Source organism: Saccostrea echinata, unplaced genomic scaffold (assembly GCF_033153115.1).
Source record: "Saccostrea echinata isolate AGI-Se365-2 ecotype Australia unplaced genomic scaffold, CSIRO_AGI_Sech_v1 ptg000003l, whole genome shotgun sequence".
Taxonomy (NCBI): domain Eukaryota; kingdom Metazoa; phylum Mollusca; class Bivalvia; order Ostreida; family Ostreidae; genus Saccostrea; species Saccostrea echinata.
The window spans coordinates 2,777,112-2,796,361 of NW_026889752.1; the positions used below are offsets into that span (position 1 = coordinate 2,777,112).

Sequence of the window (19,250 nt, forward strand, 5' to 3'; positions counted from 1 at the left end):
TGTTACCGACTGATATTTTTATCGTTTATAAATTTTATTTATTTTTTTTAAATTTTATTTTATTTTATATAAAAATATATTTTTATTTCTATTTTGTATACATAACAGTAGCAATGCTTAAAATGGAGATTGATGCAATACACAAGACGAAAAACTTACATAAGTAATTTTGCTGCATGTTCATACGACAAAATTTACACACTGGAGCAAATAATTTGCAACAACGTGTATGCAAAAGTTAATTTGCACCTTGTCCTGACCAGGTGCAAATTTACTCAACTGTGCAGAATTTGCATATGAGCAAATCAGTTCATACGACAAAAATTGCCTATGTAAATTTACATATGTGTAAAATATACTGAAGTATGCAAATCGTGTCGTATGAATGGGGTATATGGCAGGATAGTGCACTAAATAAATATGTTATTATTGTAGTAAATGGGTTGGACGATTAAACTTGGGAATGCAAATATGATGGAAAGAAGTCATATGTACAAAAATAATAAAAATATGTACATTATGTAGTTGGTAGAAATGACAATTATCAGTATCATTTTTCAAAATGATGGATATGCAGTCTCACCCCTAACTGCTCAAGAAGCACTGGGTCAGAAAAGATGAAACTTAAAGAAAACTTCCCTACACAGACATAATTTTAGAATAAAGTTTGTTCAAATCATGATCACTGGGGGTAGGGTGGAGCCACTGTGGGAAAACAAGTTTTACATGGGAATTGATTATAAAAATCTTTAAAAATCTTCTTGTGAAAAGCAAAGACATGACCAATCATATTTATAGAGAAACTTCCAAAGTTAGTGTAGATTCTTGTTTGTTCAAATTATGACACTCCCCCTCCCTACTAGTAGGATGGGGCCACAATGGGCAATAAGAATACATGTAAAAAAAAATCTTCAAAAATCTTTTTAAGACCAGGGAAACCTTGATTAGTCATATTTATAGGGACACATCCTCAGGTAGTGTAGATTCAGGTCTGTCACATTATGACCCCAGGGGGTAGGGTGGGGCTACAATTGGCAAATCAAAATTTTACATAGAAATATTTAGGTAGAAGAATCTGTTGGTGAAGAACAAGAAGGGCAATAGTTATTCAGGTAAGCATTATGGCCCATGAGCCTCTTATTTTTAACTTTTCATAATTATATACATTATCTTTTACAGTATTTTATCTGATGGAAAGAACAAATTAATGTATTTATGCTGCATTGGATCATTGTAAAATGGAATTTGTAACAACACACCAGCCCGTAGCACTAGGTCAAATAAACACCCAACCAGAACTTTTAAAGAGAGGCCCAGTTACCATAAGGAATCTCCAAGACACAGAAGAAGATTGTCAGTTTAGTGGCAGATTAATGGTCGAAGCATTTGAAAGAAAATTTATTCATGCTACTAGCAAAAACAGGTATGGATGAATTGATTTATGAATATGCCTGCTTCATTATAGTAGATCCCAGCATTAAAGTGTTTTGAACTTTTGTACACAAATATTTTACTGTACAAAATTTAAAATTTTGAAATTAATTTTAAAATTTACAACTGTACATTGTTTTTCTCTTTTCAGCCTTCCTAAAATACAGGAATTATTTGCAAAAATGTCACGCAGAAGGCCTCCATTATATTATGAAAGAGACTTCATTGCAGAATACAATGGAGAGAGAGCTGGCTCTTGTGTTCTTCGTTACCATGGAGATAAAGATCTCTTCCCGTAATAATTTTTAGGGTCCTACAGTAAAAATGACCTAATATTTTATTTTTGTTTAACAAGAAAAGGTCAAACAAAAATGTTTGGCAAATGTTGAAGAAAATGACAGTTGATATTCAAAATTCATCATAATAATATTGTTTATAATATGGAAGACTTGAAATCTCAGTCACCTTTTAAATCTCAAAATTTGATAAAGGAAAATTATATGTTAGAATGAAACATAGGGGAGAAATGATATTTATTGGTGAAAGATATATACTTTCTCTCTTTTTGTGATTTTGTATCCTAAATTGTAAATTTAAAATATTTCTTACATTTTTTTCTTTTACAGAGATAGGGATCAAGATATGCCTCCATTAGGATGCTCAGATTCTTGTGGGTGAGAATGTACAAATGACTTCTTAATATTTCAGTTTTGTGAAGTTAATTAATGTGTTAAATCCTCTGTATCTGACTTATTTAATAAGAGTTTGTTGTATAATTTATTATCATTTGAGATTAGTCATGAATTTTTTTAATGTATTAAACAAGTGTCCTCAGTTGAAACAACAAAGTAAATTTTGGCACGGATTTGATAAATAACAAATAGTAATTGTAATACATGGAAAAAAAAAGAAAAAAAAGGAATTTTATACTTGTAATCAGGATTCAGTTGGTTAGAAGATTTGTTTTTGATACACCTGCAGCAAAATTTACCTATTTCAAAATTTAAATAAATCACTACATAAAATTAATCTGACAAACAAATTAATTGTTTGCATGAAAAAAATAAGATGACTGATTCCCTATATGAAATCTCATTGCAAAGATCAAAGCTTCTCCAATATAAGTCAAAAATCCCTTCCACCAATCCTTCAGAAATTATGATCAAGCTTGAAGTTTTTCAAATGTAGGTCAGACTCAAAGGTCAAGTTCACATACATTTGTACTGAGGAAAGGCTTTGACACAGTGAATATACATTTAAAAAATGAAAGCACTATTATCAACAAAGTAATAACCAAAGTTTAAGTTTTCAAATGTATGTCAAACTTCAAGGCCAAAGACAAATAGGTACCAGAAAGGAAGGCATTATCACAAGTTATACAGAAGTGAAATATGAAAGCTGAAACACCAATGGTTGTCAAGTTTAAGGCTTTTAAGTTTTTCAAACTTCTAGGTCAAGGTATGAAAGTGTTGGAACCCAAGGGATGGTTTTGTTAAAATTAATAAACTTGAGAGAAAAATGACAGCCTAAGCACCAAAAATTCATATTAAGTTGTTGACAAGGCTAAAGTTTTCTCAAAAGTACATGTATTTCAAGCACCAAGATCCAAAGTTCAAAAATGTTGGTCAAAGTCAAAGTTAAATATGGTAAAAATTTGCAAGAATTAGGTCAAACTCCAAGGTCAAATATGTTGATGTCCAAAGAAAAGTTATGTCACAAGGAATCCACATTTGAAATATGAAGGACAAGCTCCAATCAATGAAAGTTATTAGCAAAGTTAAATTTTTAGCAGACTGCAAAAAAATTAAAAAAAAAAAAAGGGAAAAAAAACCCAGAAAGACAAAAGGACAGATTAAAAGCAGTATGCCCATAAATCTTCAAGGGCATGAAAATATAATTTTTATTTTTTGGTGACTTCTTTTTCTTAAAAAAAAACCAACATTTTTTTTAAAATGCATTGCAGATGTAATAATTGCTAAAAAAAAATGATACTTAAATTTTCCACTCTTATAGTGACTTAAAAATTTCTGCAGAAGCTATGAAGTTTATGAAAATCATAAAATTGGTCTATTTGACCCTGTCCTTCAGAACTGAACATGTATTTTATATTCTTTCCTTTGATTATTATCAGCATAGGGAACATGATTTTTTAACCAAAAGTTTAGGAAAATATTCAGGACTTTCTGTTGGGTGTCATTTAACTTTCCTTCTATGCTTCACAACCTTCTTATAATAAAACACAGTTTATTATTTATATGTCATTCATCAATAAAACCATAATTTTAATGTTTGAAATTATTTTAACATATTTGAACAGTTCATTTAAACCAGTGTCACAATTCCTTACCATAACTCCTTTATTACAATTCTCTTTATAAAGGAATTCCCACCCAAGATTAAGAAATTATACCTTTTCCTAATACAAGTTCCTAAAGTCAAGCAGTGTACTTATAGTACACTTTCTTGATATTTTAGGTTGGCATGTCTTAACTGTGCTGTATCAGGTGAGGATATTCCACGAGGAAAATGTTATGTAGATCACATAGGAGTAGATGCCAGATTTAGAGGGAGAGGAATAGGGAAAGTCTTGTTAGACATGGCTGAAATTGATGCCAAAAGAAGGGGATGTAAGGTAAACATTTCTGTCTTTTAGAAGATTTTTCAAGGACTTCTACAGTTGATTGTGGGGAACAGTACCTCATAATATACTGATTTTCGAAAAGTGACCAAATGCCATTCTGAATTTCAAGACTTCTTGTCAATGACTGAAAGAATTTTATTCTCTCTAAAGCCTTTTTAGCTTACCTGAGACAAAGGATCAAGTAAGCTTTTCTGATCAAGGAGTGCCTGGCGTCTGTCTGTCTGTCGTCTATCATCTGTAAACTTTTTGACTTCTCTAGAACTACTGCTCTCTTTCATGGGGAAAAAAATTAAAGAAATAGTGAAAATTTGATGGGTTCATTTAAAAATTTTCTCAAGAACATCTGGGCCAGAAAAGAAAAAAATGAAACTTATGCTAAAGTTTCCTGACATAGTGTAGATTCAAATCTTGAACCCACGGGGGAAAGTTGGGGCCACAATAAGGGATTCAAATCTTAAACCCCGGGGGAAAGTTGGGGCCACAATAAGGGATCAAATTTTATTACATAGAAATATGCAGAAAAAAGGTTTAAAATTTTTATTCTCAAAAACCACTAGGCAAGAGAAAATGAAACTTATGAAAACTTCCTGACAGAGTGTAGATTCAAATTTGTTCAAGTCTTGGCCCCCAGGTTTGGGTGGGGCCACAATAGGGGGTTAAAGGATAACACTGGAATACATAGGAAAGAATGTTTATCAATCTTCTTCTTAAAACCACTGAACCAGAAAAGATGAACCTTACATGAAAGCTTCCTAATAAAGTGTAGATTCAAAGGAGGGGGATTTACTTCTGCTGGGAAAATATTTTGATTAACCCTCTGATAAAAAGACCAAGGTGATTCATGTGAGCGTTGTGGCCTATGGGGTCTCTTATTTTTCGAGTTATGTTCAAATTGGATTCACTTTCATTTAACAGGCTATATATCTTTGGGTAGCAACTAGCAATCGAGCACAGCACCTGTACGAGAGGCAGGGATATGTACTCATGGAACAATACTCATTGTGTGGCTTACTTTGGTGTCAGACTGGAGAAAAAGTTTGTATCTCTCTTTTTGCTCTTCATACAATGTCAATGGAAAAAGTTCAAAGAGTGTTACCAACATTGTTATTAAGATAGTGATTGAAAAATATGATATTTAAGAAAATATTACATGATTTGTGCTAGCAAACATTAATGTTGGAAAATAGCCAAATTTATTCTATAGGGCATCCGATTCCTGATATCTGTACGAATTCAAAGATATTGGATGCATGTGCTGGTTTTCTTAGTCTTTGTTAACGTTTGGGAAGTATTTTCTCCTTCATAAACCAGCATCATAAAAAAACACTAATGATTTCATGCATTTTTCAGTAAATGGGCAGCATTATTAGCAAGCAGATAGCACAAACTGCAAGGATAACTGACATAACTAAATGCATAAAATACAATCAGCATTACTTATCAGCCAAAACAGCATACTCAGTACTCAATGGTCGATTTTCTTTGTTATGTGTTAAGATATCATTTATTTCATGACAAATGCAGGGTATTTTATTTGAATATATTTTATTAGAATATGACTTTTTAAATCCAGACAACCTAATAAGAATTCTTTACATTAAGAGTTAGTATGCTTAACTTAAAATGATGAAATTCTTTATATCATTTTTCGTCTTGCGCATTCTCCAACATGACTTGCATCTTTGGTATTTCTGATAGCATTGAGTTTTTCAATCCAGATATTATCAGCATAAAAAAACATGGCATGCATTGCCCAACATTCACTTAACAAATTTACACATTTCATTAACAAAACTTCATAAATTTCTTAAATTATTTTTAGCTGTAAAATTACATTTTCCCACTTTTCACCAAATTTTGTAGCTTGGTCAATCGTAAAGTTGTTCAACTAAACAATTTTCACTTCTTTAGTCACAGAGGCTCCTATTTAAGGAAAGATTTAAATTTTGGAAGAATAAATTGTTTGAGTTATTTTTCCTTTAATGCTCGATATGACAAAGGTTAAAAAACATGCAAAGAATTTTTATTTCGTACTAGAAAAAAAAATGTATGCCCCGAAATTAACATCATGCGTGTAATGGACAATAATTTGGACATGATGTAAAAAATGAATTTATAAATCCTGTGAGTGTGACAAAGTTCACTCAGCAGTTTACCTGTGTTTACGAAATTACATTTATTTTACTACTTCATTTCTTTTCTAAGGAATTTGCTCGCATGGAAAAGATTCTGATGTGATGAAAACAATTTTTGCAATCAAGTCAACGTTTAATTGCTGCAGTGCCACAATGTGCAAACTTGACAATCTGTCCCTTTTTTATCTTTTAAATGCTGTATTCTGTATCCCTTGTCGTTATCTTTATTATATTGTACAACTGGCATAGTTTACAGATAAAAAAAAAACGACTATTTTATATTATATATACAATTTTACATGACAAATACCTAAGATAATATTTGTATATGAATCCTTAGCATATTTTTAATTCACCTGATTTTTTTTTCAAAGTTCTAATCTATGTACAATGTTCTTTATGATGTCATACATATCTGTTGCAGATTGTTATGTGTTTTTTTAGCGTTTTATCGAGGAATTCCAGATCTTTTTGGGGTCTTTGAAAAATTGATATTTCCCACTTTAAAAACAAAATTACATATCATGAGATATTGTTCAATTTATATTTTATTTTACAAAATTAATCTCTAACAATCTCAGAGAAAAAAATTATGATTCCAGTGGAGGATTTTTTTTTCAACAAAACCTTTTACCATGTTTACGTAGTATAGACTCACCTACAGTGTATAAAACTGTGTATACTTTATTTTTTTAAGCATAATTATTTAAAACTTAACAAAATCATAATATAAAAATAATGTTGGCCAGGAATTTATTTGTGATCTAAATAATTTTTTTCTATGTCTATTTACATAATGTCTTATTTTAGTTTTATTCATGAAATAATACACAATGGACCAATCCAGAGACCCCAAAATATGTATCTTTCTGAAATAAGTACACATTTACGTTTCCAGTAGATAAATCGTTTTTCAACACAATTTTTTATCATGTTTACCTAGGTTAGATCCATTTACAATACTGCATATACTCTTTTTATTTAAGCATATTTACAACTTTGCACAAATTCACATAATGTAGGCCAGGAACTTATTTGCGATCTAAACTTAGTCTGGTCATTTTTTTTCTATGTTTATTTACATAATGTCATATTTTAGTTTTATTCATGAAATAATATACAAAGGATTAATAAGAAACTCCTAAATATGTATCTTCCTGAAATAAGTAGACATTTAAAACGTCTACTCTGTGAATTGTTTTACCTGTATTTTATCAATTTACATAACTGTATGTTTCATATTTACATGTATAAATTTCATGAGAAATACAACACCAGGGACGTTTATACTATAAACGTCCCTGAAAACACGTCCAAATAGAATATTCCCTGTGCAATGTGATAGAATTTTTTTATTTAACCTTTTACACTGATTTTTGAACACTTATAATACATCCCACTGGACATAGATACAATATTGTATCAAGACTGTAAATCAAAGTCCTTAGTTTTAAAAAGAACTGATTTTTTTTCATGAAACTTCCTTAAGCATCTTTTATTTTATCTTTTAATGCAAAACAGCTACATGTATGTTGTCTTGTGTAGGATTTGAATATTGTTCACCTTATACTTTTTACATTTTAAACATTTGTATTAATATTTGCATTTGTAAGTTTAAAGAAATGATGTCTATTATTGCATAATTAAAGTTTACTTAACAATTTTGAGATTATTTGTACAGTTTTTAATCTATGAAGATATTTACCATAACTTTTTAAGTAAACGTGTAACTAAATGATATACTAGTATTTACAGATGTTAGTAATGGCCAAAAGCACTGAAACTCAGGGTTATTCTATCAAAACCACATCACAACTTTTGTGACCTCATTATATCAGGATTTCCTACGCTTATTAATCTATAAGAAGAAATATGGAAGTATTAAACATGAATAGTTTAGTTATATATTTTTTTTATTGTGAAGTACGCATACATATCAAATAAATGCTCGATCCAGACATAGTAACTGTGGAGAAAATTATAAATATACATGTACCGGTTAAATGTTTTAAATGTTTATACTTATATTTTTTTTTGCATGTTCGTGAACTCAAAGTGATATTGAAACATTTTGTACTTCTTATTATGAATTATCAATTTGCTTATAAAGCCATACACGCATTATATTAGACATTTATACTTTGTTCAATGATATTCTTTCAAGAAAAATATCTTTAAACATATCTCTGTGTTTTTTAACTGTATGTCTGCGTTGCATAGATTGTCAGCATTTTAATTGGTATCTGGCATTTCTTAACCAAAACACTTGGCAAATTTGTTTAAATTGTATAATAATTAATGGTATGTATTATTACAAGACAAGGGGGGGGGGGGCATTCAAGGTTATTATTATGGTAGGGTATTGACAAGGAAAATGTTAATATAGACTAATGTTTAAATACCATATAGCAAAATTTTACCTCCAGAAAGTGCTTAATAATGTTTATTCATTGTGTAGCCCTGGAAAGATGATAACAACAGCGAAGGCTACATTGCAATAGAATTTTCATCTTATAAACTTCCATTTGTCCATTCTGCAGGTTACAAGTTCCGTCCTCTTTTTTAATTTGTCATAGCGAGTAGATCATTTATTTTACCAGTATATTCATGAAAACGCCTGTCAGTAGGCTTGTGAGACAATGATCCTCCTGATTTGAATATTTGGTATCAATTGTCGCAGCCAATAGTTACAACTTGTTTTATCTAAGAGTCGTTTGTGAAGTCACAATCACTTCAAATGCGCTGGCGCCCGGTAAATATCGTTTTAAAACCTGGTATGTATAGAAACTTATAAAATAAAATGTATTTGTGTAATTTTTTATTGAAATACAGGCTATTTAATAATAATAATTAATGTAATAATAAAAATTAATATCTATTATGCATGTAAAAATAAATGTATAGTAAAAGATTTCACACAGCAATAATAAATTTATTTTTAAGTATTTTCAAATATACAGGGTGTCCCAAAATATATGATACCATTTGAAATGTCTGCCACAAACACGTCCCTAGGCCAATTTCTTTGATATATGTCTCTAAAAATATTTGAATAAGTACAATTTTTTAGCAACAAAATATTCCAAAAAAATTCTCACACTTACGAAATTGCAACGTAACAAATTTACATCAAACTTTTGCAAAAAAACTGCAATTTCTATCAAAATGGATTATCAAAAGAGCTAGTTACCCTCATATTGAAACTGTTATTATCAATCCTAGTCTTAGATTCTGCTGCTAAACCCAAACCAGAATCTTTAAGATATATAAAAGGTTTACCTCTGATGAAAATCATGGAGTTACTACCGAGACAGGCACTGTTGTCTCAAGTTAAGGAATTTTGTGCAGTGTCTAGACATTATCAATACACAGATAGAACGTCGTTTAGAGGACATCATTTAAAAACCATAGCATTTTTCAAAGTGAACTCATTTTGTTGTTTTCTTTTTAATGACTGTCAAATTATGTGAATAAAATTGGACATTATATGCAATGTTTATAATGCATTTGATATAATTCAGTATTCATTACATTAGGTTTTACAGAATCTTGAAATGGTATCATATATTCTGGGACAGACTGTACATTTAATTGAGAATTTAATGGGTAAATTTGTAGTCGTCATTGCTACACTGTAGTACACGATACTATTTGATCCTCCATAAATCTGTAATGTTGAGTAATGATACATCACTAATTATCATAGTTTACTTGTCATCGATAATATTTTAATTATTTCCCCCTTTTTTTGGTCTTCTCTGGGTTGTATCTGCAAATGTGTTTCAACAAATTAAAAGTTTTTTTCCTGATACTTATATCACACATGTACAAAACAAAAGACAAATGAATTCTGTGAAAGAAAATACGTCTCTTATTTAAACATTCATTTAGTGTATATTATAATGATATATTATCATTATATTAATTTGTTCTTATAAAAATGAATGTCATATTAAGACGGTTATACAGGGCAAATGAATTAATTAAGTCACTCAGTCATCACTTCCTTGACCTTTAATCTTGGTATTGTAATCTAAATATGTTTCTAAGACAAAGTATCTCAGACTCTTTGCATGAATAAGACTGAAAGGTAGAAGGGATACAATATTTATATTATGTCCGTCCTTGAAGCCTTGAATTTTTATCACCACTCAGACACACGCGTATACTGACCAATGATACATCGATTGCGACGGAATATTCAGCATTATAATATAGTCTATTTATAGTCCTTATATAATCTATAAAAACGCAAAGGATTCATCAAGCTATTCACTGAATTTGAAGACGTATTCACTGGAGGGTCAGTGTGCATGCAGCGGCGATTTGTGACGTGATAAAAGACACCTCAAACAACATTGTAAATAATGGCTCCAACCGCCGAAGCGAGCTGTATACTTAACATAAAAAAATGATAGGCAGATCTTTTGTCAGATTATTTTCCAAACATCTCGATGTCTTATACACAACGAAAGGAAAACGGGGAAGTTATAACTTATCTGATCATTTTAAATCTTCTTTATTTTCGACAGTAGTTCGTTAATGAAAATGGTGTCGTCATGCAGCCTTCAATGTTTTACTTACATGTACTCAAATATGGGCTATGTAATTAACCAAATATGGACTGTCTCTTTTGATGGTGAATATTGTTTGTTATTCACCAGAAAAAAATATCTATTTTGACATCGGCTCCACATCGGTCAATATTGATAATTGTTGTTCATAATTGTGAATTGTAAACCATATTCACCTCCGAAAGAGCCCGTCATTTGATATTATTACTACACTGTATTAATAAAAAATGTTCTATAAAAATGTTGTCATTTCGAATACTTATTTAGGAACTGTGAAATTTGATATCTATCAAATAATCCGGAACTCAAATTTCCACCTATAGTACTTTCAGTAGTTTTGAAAACATTCAATTTCATGTTGTTTTTTTTTCAATATGACATATGATATGGGATGATAAAATTGATGTAAAGAAATATTTTGCAGCTCATCTTATTCAAAAACATGCATGTAAGTCTTTTTTTCACTGTCAGATTACACAGAAAAATGTGGATTTGAACACAGGGACTTTCTATGAATAATGAATACTGAGAAAATCTTTAGTGTTTGAATGTATTTTTTTTTTAATTTTTGAAAAAACTTGCTCTTTGCTTTTAAGATAGAAAGGAGAAAGACTACATTAGATCTCTTCATAATAGTGTTTTATCTGAAGGAAGCAGATTATCCAGTACGTGTAAGGAGACCGATTAAATTTATCAAAGAATTGATGCTGAATTGGGCCAAAGAAAAATGACATCTGTGACAACACAGCAGCCAATAGCATTCGATGAGAAAGATGCTTGTACAGAGCTTTTAAAGAGTGGCCTAGTTACCATATGAAATTTACAAGACAAAGATGATGATTGTAAATTTAGTGGTAGATTACTGGTGGAGGCATTTGAAGGGAAATTTGTTCATGCTACCAGCCGAGGCAGGTATGGATAGAATGCTATACTCATTGTTCAAGTAGTAAAGATACTCATTTCTGTAAATCATTATCTTTGAGATAGGTTTAGACTACATAAGGGATCCCAGATGAAGACGAGAAACACATATATTTTAAGTGATACTTGAAAGAATTACATGGTTTTAATTTGGATGCTTAAATTTAGGGGAATGAATCTGTAAATGTTTTTTTAGGTATTGCCCCTTTAATGTTTGAGACACCATAGAAATCCATCATGCTATAAAATACTCTCTCTTCAAAATCAAAGTTGCATGCACTCTGATATAAAATTATGGAAGTGTGTGTGTGTGTGTATTTGCTAGATTTGAGCGTTGATAAAAGGTTTGGTTTGATTTAAGACTTACATGTAGGAGGAGGAACTTGTGATAATTGTTGATAAGGGCCTTGCACCAAGATGCAGATGCTCTATTATAATAATAATCACTGGATGTGTCTGTAATTGTTCAGCCTTCTGTTTAGTGCTCTATAACAGTAAATTGATATTTGGGAGAATTTTGTAATCAGTAGTTTCTTACTTGTTCACTGTCTTCATTGTTTCCTTGCTCCAACAATTTTAAGTTGGACAATATATATTAACAAGACTCATTATAAATCCAGTCTTTGGTAATATCTTTATAACCACGGTTACAATGCAGGCACACCTTGTTTTTCAGAGGCAGACAAGATAATGGTTACTATATGGTAAAATCCATTCCTTTTTTCTGTTACAGAATACCTGATATGAGAGTTTACCAGGCAAATACACAGAGAAGGAGGCCTCCAGAGTTCTATAAAAGGGAATTCATTGTAGAGTATAATGGAGAAAAGGCAGGCGTCTGTGGTGTACGTTTCCTTGGAGACAACGATATCTATCTATCTATCTATCTATCTATCTATCTATCTATCTATCTATCTATCTATCCTTAACATTTCAATTTAACAGAGAAAGGGATGAGGACATGCCCTCCCTTGGATGCAAAGGTTCATGTGGGTGAGAGTCTACTTCAAAATGTTACCATGAATTTCCTGTATGAATATTTTAATTAGACCTGTTATAATTAAGGCTTTAAAAATATCAATCTAGGCAACACATTTATGTGTTATGTTTGAAATATCCCCTTGAATTATGTTCATTTTTTATGTAACTTCAATGCACATGTCTTTATTTGAGTTTTGATACATACCAAGATTTATTCAAAAGTATTTTCATCAAAGTTTATTCATTGCCTATCTGAATCTGTCGGTCTGTTAACTTTTCAAATTTTCAACTTCTTTTTAAGAACCATTGAGCCAATTTCAAAGAAACTTTGTATCTTTAGTATCTTAAGCTTGATTTATTAAAATTTATTTAGCTGAATGGCTTCCAATAAGAGAAAAACAAAAAAAGCAAAAATAGGTTGATGTCAATTAAAAGTCTTTTCCAGAACCATTGGGCCACAAAATATGAGATGATTTTGTGATATTTTCCTTACATAGCATAGATTCAAGTTCGTATGAACGTTTGGAGGTGGGGCCACAATAGGGGATCAAAGATTTGCGTGGGATGATTTAGGGAAACATCTTTAAATATCTTTTCTCAAAAACAGAAAGACCATGATTATTGTCAATAACATGGAAGCATCTTCAAGGAAATAACGTTAAAATTTGTTCAAATTTTAGACCGTATGGATACAGTGTGGTCACCAAAAAGGAGAGAAAAAAACATAGGGAGAATATTTGCCCAAAAAAAAATGTACAAATCTTTTCAAGGACAGCAGGGAAACAATGTGAATCATATTATTATGCAACCATTCGAAAATAGTAGAGAATAAAACATTACCTTTGGGGTAAGGTAGAGTTACAAAAAGAAATTGCATTGGAATATATACAAAAGAAATCTTTTAAAATCTTCCCAAGAATATCAGGGCCATGGATAGTCAAATAATACGTAAGCATCCCGAGGTAAAGCAGATTCAAGTTTTGTCAAATTATGGCCCGTGTTGAAAAGCTGGGATCCTCGTGTAGTATGGTTTCATATTTGATTAAGCGACATGTGGCAAGATATGAATAACAAAATGGTATCATTGTGAAGTTATATAGTGAAAAAATGTTCAGAACAGCGGGACCAAGATGCCTCTATTAAGCACTGTGTCTCTACGCCTCTTTTCTTTCTTTTGTAAATGTTTGTTAATAGTCAAGTTTATCTCTTAATTACAGTGCTCATTTATTTTCGGTACTTTCAGGTTGTACTGTGTTTTATATGCCATAGAAAACGAGACTATTCCACCAGAAACGTGTCATGTGGATCATATAAGTGTAGAAGCCAGATTTAGAGGGAGAGGCATAGGGAAAAGTTTGTTAGACATTGCTGAAATAGATGCCAAAAGGAGGGGATGTAAGGTAAAAGAAATTGTCTTTAAGACGATATTTATAGGCGTTTTTAACAGTTGATATATGGAGTAAAGTACCTAATCATGTATTCATTTGAAACGATGATTTTCAAATACCATAAGAAATTTCAGAACATTTTGCCTGTCACTGAAAAAAGAATCACTGTCTTTGAGAAGAAAAAAAAAAATGAAGCATTGGTATGTTCTCTTTTCCAGTTATTACAAGTATTTTCCTCATTTTTTTTGTTAAAATTAGCTTTAATATTGTATATCATTTTTGTTTTGAGGCTATATATTTATGGGTAGCAACTAGCAACCGGGAACAGCACCTGTACGAGATGCAGGAATATGTGATCATGGAAAAATACTCACTGTGTGGCTTAGTTTGGTGTCAGACTGGAGAAAAAGTTTGTATTTCTCGTTATCCTCTTCAACCGTGTTGGAGTCGTTGTAGATGTACCTATCAGTTTTGACAACATTTAAAAAAATACACAATACTGTAATGACACTCACTGTATATTTACTGTAATTTTATTCACTAAAATTATTGACAAAATTGATTGGTAGACTGGCTCAAGTGCTTCGCACATAAAGGGTTTTATGTGGAAACAAGGGCATCTAATTCGTTTGCCTTACTTATGCTCCAAAACAGTTGATTTACATGCATTTAACTAATCCTCAATGAGGTTAATTAAGCCCAATGTACACAGTACATATTAAAAAGTAAATGAAATAACGGATATGGAAAAATAAATAACATATGTATGTACCTTTCTTAGTAAATAATAATGTTGAAAACCAGAAGAAAACAGTTTCACTGGGCCTGAAAATCCCAATTTCCGTGCATTCAAATAATATTGGATAGCTGTCCTGATATTATTTCTTTGTCTTTGTCACAGCAAAGGGAACACTTTGTCTTGCATTAATCAGAATCAGCACAAGGAAAAAAATCAGTATTGAATTGAGAATTCCCACTGGGGAAAAGGCATGCATCATTAGCATTAATAGCAGGAAAGTTAATATTTTGCTATCTGCATAATAACAATCAAAACATCATATATGTACTTAAAATTTAGACAGTGCTTTTTTGTTTGTTCTTTTAAATGATCAGTCATTTAAATGAGAAATACATGTATAGGGTATTTTGTTAGTAACTTTTGGAAAACTTTAGTATTTTAAATCCATTCAAGCTTTAAAACAATGATAAAGGTCTAAGATTATATGCTTGAATTATAAGATGAAATTCTATATATCCCTTTTATGAAGCACATTGCCTATCATTTATGTACCTAGTGTAGCAGCAATCCTACTGTTGGTAGCATTGTCCTTATTAAATCGGCACATTAAATCGACAAGCATCAGCTAGCATTTTCAAAATTATAGATAAACAAACTAAGCATTAAAAAGTTATCATCAGTGATGAATAGTATGTTTGCTAAAAATACTATATTTCTGATGGAAATAGAAAAAAAAACTAACAATATTTATTTGATATATTTCAATCCCAAAATTTATCGTGTACTTTCAAATTTATATGACTGTAGTACCGGAGAAGATTTCCTGATTATATTAACTTTTAAATAAAAGATAAAAATAGGCTGTAAACGACACACATGATTGTGTTATTTAAGGACTGTTTACTTTTAATTTTGTGAGTGTTATTTATTAGTGTGAAAATCAAACAGACTTGTCACGTAGGTATATTTCATGAAGCGCGCTAGCATGATAAAATTATCATGTCAGTGTTATAAAAATTTCACTTTTTTGTAATGACCAGCCACATGATATTTTTCCTAAACGATTCATAAAAACCTGTCAATTTATATGAAAAGTTTATTGATATTGGTTTGAAGAAAAATAAATTTTTCAAATAATTGACATCATGTATGTAAATTACGAGTATTTCAACCCTGTCATTTTCCTAACAATCCTTTTCAATCTACTTCATTTCTCCTTTCAGGAATTTGCTCGCATGGAAAAGACTCTGGTTTGATATAAAATAATATGTGTACACTGTAATCATGTCAAATTTCTACAAAAAATGATGTGCTCTAATGTTGCTATAAGCAAGCTTAAAAATGCTATACTTTTCTATCCATATTTCTACTATCCTCTACAATTGGCTTGATAAATTAAAAAGATAGAGACAAAGTATCACTTTATCATAATTATGTAATATGTACAACTATACAAGACGGATATTACGAAGAATATCTGTAGAAATCTTGAATCACTTGTATTGTACTCGTAAAAGTAATAACTATGCACATGAATTCTCTTTATAAGTGAAAACATATCATGGTATTCACAGAAAGGTTATGTTTAATATACCTTTATCTGATGTTCCTCTAAAAATCGTAATTCCGGTGCATGGAATTTTGAAAGATTTATATAATTTTCACAGATTTTATGTTTTTTTTTTTTTTAATTTTGGAAATGTTTGAACCTTTATGAGGTAAGGATAAAAGATATATTTCCTATGTATGATTATTTTCTTAAATATTGAAATTCTGTCGTTTATTTACGTTTATGTATCAAATACCACTGTATTTATACTGTTTTAGTCTATTATTTGAAAATCTTTTACAATCGTGCATAATATGTCAAGGACTTTTGACAATCTTGATTTTTCACAATCCTTTTTTCCCATTTATTTTCCGTGTATTGTATATATATATATATATATATATATATATATATATATATATATATATATATATATATATATATATATATATATATATATATATATATATATATATATATATATAATATATATATATGGAGTCTTATTTTGGTTTTATTCAGCAATTAGATTGATCCATAGGAATCAAAACATGTACTTGCTTAAAAAAGTAGACATATTCCTATATGAATTTCTGTCCTCATTTCTTCATAGATCTCTTGCTAAGATAAGAATGCATACATTTAATTTTTTTTTTTCTATGAATTTTATAACTTCACTCCTCACAAGTGCTAGGATGTATTTTGTTTCATAAGAGAATTTGAATTTACTTGTGGATCACTTAGTGTATTAAAGTAAAAAATAGTGTTTATGTGCTATGTGAAATCATATTCTTGAAATTTTACACACTGATCTGAATAGGGTTGGATACCGGTACTCGGTACCAATACCGTACCGAATAGTTACTTCCAAAATACCGGTTAAATACCGTTTCATTTAATACCGGTACTAATAACTGCATTTCTTGATCTTTGAAACATTTTAATAGATTCAAAATGATTAAAAAAAAAAAATGAATTCTCCGTGGATTGAAAGGATAGTCTAATTGACAAAATGGATGTTTAGTACGATACTTGCTTTCGACTGCCGATATTCGAGGTAACTCAAAACGTATATTTAAAAAAAAAATACATTCACATTAATCGTGTTTAAATTTTATTAATAACCAGAAATCTCTGATGAGACTGTATCTCTAATGGTCTGCATGCACGTATTACAAAGGAACAGTAGCACGTGGATTTGAAACTATTATGTATCATTTTGTATCTTAGTGTAGTCTACTTGTATGCCAAAATATATTAAAATCAAAACTGTAGGAGGAGTAGCGTTTTAAATAAATTTCACAGAAATTTCTATTTTTAGTAACCATGGCAACACTGTTCATCAAAATCAAAAGCAATGCATCAAATTATGTATCTTAGTGTAGTCTACCTGTGTGCCAAGTTATATTTAAATCAGACCAAAACTGTATGAGAAGTAATGTTTTAAAGGAATTTCACAGAAACTTCTATTCTTAGTAACCATGGCAACACCGCTCATAGAAATCTAAAAACCGATGCACTAAATTATGTATCTTAGTATAGTCTACTTTTGTGCCAAGTTATATTGAAATCAGACCAAAACTGTAGGAGAAGTAGTATTTGGAAAATTTGTTGACAGACAGACTGACAGACACACAGACAGCTAGACGGACAGACGGACGGACACCCCCATCAGTATATACCCCCCTGCTGGTATAATAAGTATTGTCAATATACACAACTGACTGATAACCTTGATGTCGCAGTAGAAGAATATTTTGATTTTTGCGTCTATAAGACATCCATTTTTAACTATGGTTTCAGCCTTGAAAGGCCGATATTAGCTCTTAATTTTTTTTATTTGATATTTTTTTTTGCTGGTTTCAGAGAAAATGAAAAATATGTTTTATTTGAAAATAAGATGTTTTATGGTTTAATATTTGCTGTTAATAAGTGCATTATATACTGAAAGGAAAAAGAAACGCAGCGTAACATAATATGCGAAATTCATGTTACTGCTTAACCGAAAATTATGAAAAATGGTCAGAGGGATATCTTGGTTACTGTGCATTAAAATCAGTGTTCAGAATTACTCAACCAAGAAATGTATGACGTCACGTTCGGAAAATGGTAAAAAGCCGAAAACGTGCATATTGATGACGAAATGTTTTTCAACACATCTCTTAGTACCACTTGCTGCACTTAAGTTATACACATCGTTTTTCGGTAATTACGGACGATGTGCATTTCTTGCAATCATGATACGGTTGATGGAAGTTCCATGGGGTCTGGCTATTGCATTGCTTAAGTAAGGACAAAGGCAACAGCATGTTTCTGTGCAGTTTGTTGTGAATTTTTCAACCATAGAACGTCTTATCCGTCGTCAAAGAGGGCCAAGAAAGGTTTCCAACCAACCGTGACGATGACGTTGACGCGTAACAGCGCCAAGTCAAGATCGGGCTATTCATCCTGCCAACTGTATAATCACCATCACATTACCCTAAAACTGCTACTATTACAGTAGGCTATGATAGTTGTTAAATTCACCCCAAAACTGAAGGAAATCGATTGCTCGATTTTGGTTTGTGAGCTCGTCAATTTTACGTTGGTGTTCCTCTCACTCGCGCACACGTGTGTCGTTTGCCTTTTTTTGGGCATGTTTATCCCCATCACATTCATCCACTTGAATGGTCTCTGTAAAGTCCATCTTTTTCGCATTGAACATCTTTGGGACTACCTGGACGATAGGTTTCAAAATGCCCAAGCTGGTATCAATCAACTTAGGGCAGCCTTGTCGGAAGGGTTGAATAATATCCCTATTGGAAGGATAAACACACTGAAGAATTCCTTGCTTGGGAGAATCAAGGCTGTGACAAATGCCCGAGAGAGGCATGTGAGATAATGAGGATTTT

At 31.0% G+C, this 19,250-nt stretch overlaps 2 protein-coding genes across 2 annotated transcripts; both read left to right on the plus strand.

Moving 5' to 3' along the window:
- The first annotated feature begins 1,185 nt into the window (after positions 1-1,185).
- LOC133178746 (uncharacterized) lies at positions 1,186-6,379 on the plus strand. The gene is made up of 6 exons (XM_061313453.1): positions 1,186-1,423; positions 1,583-1,726; positions 2,058-2,105; positions 3,907-4,063; positions 4,988-5,107; positions 6,278-6,379. The coding sequence occupies exons 1-6, from the start codon at positions 1,239-1,241 to the stop codon at positions 6,308-6,310; spliced, it is 687 nt and encodes a 228-aa protein (XP_061169437.1). The 5' UTR covers positions 1,186-1,238; the 3' UTR covers positions 6,311-6,379.
- Positions 6,380-11,508: 5,129 nt separating this feature from the next.
- On the plus strand, positions 11,509-16,066 carry LOC133178668 (uncharacterized). The gene is made up of 7 exons (XM_061313389.1): positions 11,509-11,560; positions 11,609-11,693; positions 12,436-12,575; positions 12,644-12,695; positions 13,927-14,083; positions 14,361-14,480; positions 16,034-16,066. Exons 1-7 carry the CDS (start codon positions 11,509-11,511, stop codon positions 16,064-16,066), a joined length of 639 nt encoding a protein of 212 aa, XP_061169373.1.
- The last annotated feature ends 3,184 nt before the right edge of the window (positions 16,067-19,250 follow it).